Below are 5,000 nucleotides of genomic sequence, written 5' to 3' on the forward strand. Positions count from 1 at the left end.
GTACTGCAGTATGATCATCCTTACTACACTGTGCTGTTTCTACTAACAGTAACACTGTAGATAATCAATGTTTGCTGGTATCAATTATATCCTAGGGATAGAGGTAGAATGTTTATCCAACCCATGTCAGAATAATGGAAATTGTATCGAGCTCATTAACAAATGCAGTTGTGATTGTCTTCCTGGATACAGAGGACCTCAGTGTCAATTAGGTAATTACATTGGCACCAATGCTCAAGTTGCTAGTTTACAGTCAAATTTATTGTCTATTGCAGGTATTGATGAATGCATGTCACATCCATGCCGGTGTATATACATATGTACATGTATGCTAGATGAATTTTAAAAACTTTTTCTCTGAAGAAAAAGAAATAGATGTAGGGATTGTATAAAAAGTAACAGAAACAAGATCTATATATGAACCAAAGCCAGACATCATTAGTGAATCCTTCCAACCCACTAAATGTAAAATGTAGGGAATGTGGCGTTGCATGGAAGGATTCACTAATGATGTCTGGCTTTGGTTCATATTAGGTATCTATAGATCTTGTTTGTTACTCTTTATACAATCCCTACATCTTTTCTTTTTTCAGAGAAAAAGTTTTTAATTATATAAGTGCGTGTCTGCCTGTGGCCTGTCGGTCACGTGATGGTATACCATGGTATCATAAAGCACTGTGCACGAATATGGATTCTAAGTTTTTAGTGCCTATGCAGTTGAATATGCAATGGAATGGCAGTTGGAATAGAACTTGGTTTAGTATAGTCAAAGCCAAAGGTTATCGCACACAGGATATGCGTTGCAAATGTTGGGTTCCCATAGAAATTGTTATGTGTACGTAATCATTTGTCATTTTTACTCTTGTCTGTGCTGTAGGTCGCAAACAATTTCAGACTAGACCTGACAATGGCAATCATGATCAAAATACAGTTCTGGTGATAAACTCTTTCCTAAACGTTTGGCCTTTGTCCATTGTCTCTGGTTGCTATGGACAAGCAATTTCAAATACTGCTTGCTCCGTGATTGTCCCAAACTGTGCAATAGCGTTGATGGTGGTTGTTGGATCAAATCTGCTCGAAAACACAAATTTTTAGCATTCATTTTGGTTTCTTTAATCATCAAAAGAATAGAGTTTGGGTAATTCTAAAGCGTTTTCTTAGTTTTACAGCTGTACCTAACGTACAAAAAGAGATATCCGTGGAGGAGAAGAAGAAAGAAGAAGAGGAACAAAATTGGTGCATGCATGGCCGGGCCTGGTTTCTATAAAACAAACAATAGGATATAGCACACAATGTACAAACATTTTATTTCTTTGATTTTGAGAAATTTTAGTCTTCATTTATTATGTTTTCTAAGCACGCAAAAAGACGACCATGCCCCACAATGCTTCATAACCCTGTACATACAGGGTACTACATATACCGTACCCTGTGATATTGATTAATTAATGTGCTTATCTTTTCATGTGCTACAAACGTAATCGTGTAAACATATACATACATACATACATAAATTTTTAATAAATAAATAATTTAATTACTTGAGTGACTTTGCTCAAGCAAGAATCTGGATATGAAATTAGAGTGGCAAGTGATATGTGGTGATTGTTTCTACAATGAAAATCCAATATTTTGAAATTGTGTATAGTCAGTGGCTACCACAACAGCATATCGATCATGATGAACTTTTATGTGACTTAGTGACATTAGACAAGGAGACTTCTACAGGGTTGTCAGTAGCAATTATAGCTGCAGTTAGTACATTGTCTGGGGTCATTATCATTCTGATCGTGGCAGCTACTTTCTGTTTATATCAATGGAAATGCTCAGAAAGGTATTATGTTTGTTTGTAAATTGTTAGAATGTTTGTTTTTATTCAGCTTATATCATGACATTTTCAGAACTGTTGATGCTTCGGCAAGGTCCAACGCAACTAGAATGGATGAACTGAGACAAACATATTTTGATAGGATGTATGAGACAGCGGCTAACACTGACGATTACACTGATATGACGTCTGGGACAGTGAATGAAGCATATGGTGTGGTAGTTGATCAGAACTAAAGACAACGGATGCTTACAAACTGTACAGTGTATGATATAGCTAGCTGCTCAGTCCTAATCGTGTGCGCATGCATGCTCAGTCATTCTAACTTAAGAACTATAATATACTTAGTGTGGCGTAAGTGATTGTATTGGTTGGTTAACTATATTTTATACTGTGAAATACATTGTCCTGGAAACTTCATTCATCCAATTTTAATTGGCTGTACACAGGTTTGGGAGGTCGAGGCTACATTCCTTGAAATGCAGAACACACGCAGTCTTGCCATGTTGTAATTATCATTACCTTATCATTAGCATGTGCTGTGAAAAGCAACAATGGGTGGGAAAGTGGACAGTAAGGCAATGTGTGTGTGTGTGTGTGTGTGTGTGTGCGTGAGAGAGAGAGAGAGAGGGAGGGAGGGAGGGAGGGAGGGAGGGAGGGAGGGAGGGAGGGAGGGAGGGAGGGAGGGAGAGAGGGAGGGAGGGAGGGAGGGAGGGAGAGAGGGAGAGAGGGAGGGAGGGGGAGGGAGGGAGGGAGGGGGGAGGAGGGAGGGAGGGAGGGAGGGAGGGAGGGAGGGAGGGAGGGAGGGAGGGAGGGAGGGAGGGAGGGAGGGAGGGAGGGAGGGAGGGAGGGAGGGAGGGAGGGAGGGAGGGAGGGAGGGAGGGAGGGAGGGAGGGAGGGAGGGAGGGAGGGAGGGAGGGAGGGAGGGAGGGAGGGAGGGAGGGAGGGAGGGAGGGAGGGAGGGAGGGAGGGAGGGAGGGAGGGAGGGAGGGAGGGAGGGAGGGAGGGAGGGAGGGAGGGAGGGAGGGAGGGAGGGAGGGAGGGAGGGAGGGAGGGAGGGAGGGAGGGAGGGAGGGAGGGAGGGAGGGAGGGAGGGAGGGAGAGAGAGAGAGATTCCTTGAAATGCAGAACACATGCAGTCTTGCCATGTTGTAATTATCATTACCTTATCATTAGCTGTGCTGTGAGAGCAACAATGGGTGGGAAAGTGGACAGTAAAGCAATGAGAGAGAGGGAGAAGGAGAGGGAGAGAAAGCGGGTGGACAAACATGTAGACATACAACTCGGTCAGACTTTGTACTAAATTATAAGCCAACCTAGTTGCATGACTCGGTACTCATTTCATTATAAATCTGTATACATACTTATCTCTACAAATTAAAGTAACGCTAACTACTTGGTTTCCTTTTCGATTGTGGCCGAGCTTCCTTTCCGGCATATTCACGCCAATACTTCACATCGGGATTTAACGCTTCAGGCAAATCTCTAAATAAATCCTCGCTCGTGAGTTCAATAAACCGGTCCACACAAGTTTGAGGAATCACAGAATTTTGATTAAGAGCAACAGCGACGCAATGATTGTCATCAATATAAGACTCTTCGAACATCCAGTCTGGCTGTAAATTTCCATCCTTAAACAATTGTGTCGTACACACGACGTCGGCTCCTCTGTTTGACTCTTTAGTGTGGAATTCAAGCCGCTGGAGATCTATTCCTAGTCCTACACCTATGGCTTTGACGTAGCTCTCTTTGAGACACCAGAACCGATAGAAAACATGCATCTTGTCCCATTCGTCTGTTGGTCGTCGAATGACCTGCCACTCTGATTCAGTGAACTGACGACGCATTGTGTGGAAGTAATCGGGCACGGTTGTCCTGCTTGGCCATTCTATCCTCATCACATCTACACCAATGTCGACATCCGGATGAGAAAAATCACCCGCCAAAACGACCAAGTCCCCGGAATGTGACACGTTGAAAGCCCGGATGTGGTTGGAATCTCCGATTTGAAGGTAAGGTTTTCCTGCGTCGGTTCGTTTCGGGTGCTGACTTTGATGTGGGATGTTGCAGATATCCCGAGCAGCTTTTCTGATCAATAGCCTGCCTGATAGGCTAGATTTCGCATCTTTTTGGTACTTGAATTTCCCGATTCTTTGTTTTTCCTCGGGAATAAGTATATCTGCAGCTTTAGTCCACTCTCTCTCATTTGGAATCCAAGACCCACAGCGGAAGTACCAACGTGCTTTGAACATTATCCGGGATATCGAAGTAAGTCCGGGCTTTTAACCGTTTGGCTACCCGAGACTGTACAGTAGCACGCGGTCCGAGCAAACGTGTAAGTATTCTATTCAAAATTACTGTTAGCTTTTATCCTAATTAGCACTCTGATGTCCCACCTTTAGACCATTGAACGTTCAAACGTTCGAACTTTACGAAAGGGCGTAAGCAAGTCCCGGATAACGTTTCCACGGGAACATTGCCATAACGACCGGAGATGCTGTACCAAGAAAGCGAGCAAGGTCATGAGCAACAGGGCCCTTCAGTCGATTCAGACATTCCAGAAGAGCGCATTAAAGCGCGAAGATTGAGAATACAGGCGCGAATCGAGGCATCCAAACGGTCAGAAACAAAATCAAAAAAAAACGAAACGCAAAGTGAACTCAAATGGCGTACAGGGAAGCCAGTGGTGAGAAAGAAGTGAAGCCTAGAGTTCTGAGTGAGAGTGACCGAAATGCTCTTCGTAAAAGCAGCAAGCAAATTGACCAATCACTGCAGAGAGTGAATCGGACCAAAGCGCAAGGCATTTTGCTTGCTACTAACGTCATATCGGCCAGTGATGCGAGGGAGTCGCATAGGAGGTTGGAGGACGATGACGCCAAAAAGGCGAGGTAATAGTTGGAATAAATGGTGGATATATAAGTAATTTATGTTAATTATGTAATTTTATTAATATTAAATAGTTGTTATTTGGGTTTGTTGTGGTGTTGACTTGTAGGATGGAGAAGCTGACGGCAGAGACGAAAGCGAGTGAAGAGAAATTTGAAGAAGTAAATGGAGATGACTCAGGATGTCTTGAATGATAGACCAACAGACAAGGGTAGAACGGACAGGCAGACAGATGGGCAGGTGGATGCACAGACAGGCAGGCAGATGCACATATGGATGTACAGAC

The 5,000-nt window shown here is 43.5% G+C and overlaps 3 protein-coding genes across 4 annotated transcripts in view; 2 read left to right on the top strand and 1 right to left on the bottom strand.

The window, feature by feature from the left end:
* LOC134195499 (delta-like protein D) overlaps positions 1–2,238 on the top strand; it is a 5,440-nt gene extending 3,202 nt beyond the window's left edge. The window contains exons 8-9 of the mRNA XM_062664527.1: positions 1,702–1,834; positions 1,902–2,238. Coding sequence (XP_062520511.1) covers positions 1,702–1,834; positions 1,902–2,064 — 296 coding nt within the window. The 3' untranslated portion in view covers positions 2,065–2,238. The remainder of the gene's footprint in view (positions 1–1,701; positions 1,835–1,901) is intronic.
* Positions 2,239–3,129: 891 nt separating this feature from the next.
* On the bottom strand, positions 3,130–4,155 carry LOC134195653 (L-aminoadipate-semialdehyde dehydrogenase-phosphopantetheinyl transferase-like). Its single transcript, XM_062664714.1, has one exon. The coding sequence runs from the start codon at positions 4,078–4,080 to the stop codon at positions 3,217–3,219; it is 864 nt and encodes a 287-aa protein (XP_062520698.1). The 5' UTR covers positions 4,081–4,155; the 3' UTR covers positions 3,130–3,216.
* LOC134195651 (dynein regulatory complex protein 1-like) overlaps positions 4,040–5,000 on the top strand; it is a 14,637-nt gene continuing 13,676 nt past the window's right edge. For both annotated transcript variants that reach the window (XM_062664712.1, XM_062664713.1), the window contains exons 1-4: positions 4,040–4,163; positions 4,231–4,447; positions 4,504–4,716; positions 4,824–4,875. In XM_062664712.1, coding sequence (XP_062520696.1) covers positions 4,323–4,447; positions 4,504–4,716; positions 4,824–4,875 — 390 coding nt within the window. In that variant the 5' untranslated portion in view covers positions 4,040–4,163; positions 4,231–4,322. The remainder of the gene's footprint in view (positions 4,164–4,230; positions 4,448–4,503; positions 4,717–4,823; positions 4,876–5,000) is intronic.

Source organism: Corticium candelabrum, chromosome 20, assembly GCF_963422355.1.
Source record: "Corticium candelabrum chromosome 20, ooCorCand1.1, whole genome shotgun sequence".
NCBI lineage: Eukaryota > Metazoa > Porifera > Homoscleromorpha > Homosclerophorida > Plakinidae > Corticium > Corticium candelabrum.

Bases quoted from the DNA above. Each gene is read 5' to 3' on its own strand.
- LOC134195653 (XM_062664714.1), bottom strand. From the start codon at position 4,080: ATGTTCAAAGCACGTTGGTACTTCCGCTGTGGGTCTTGGATTCCAAAT.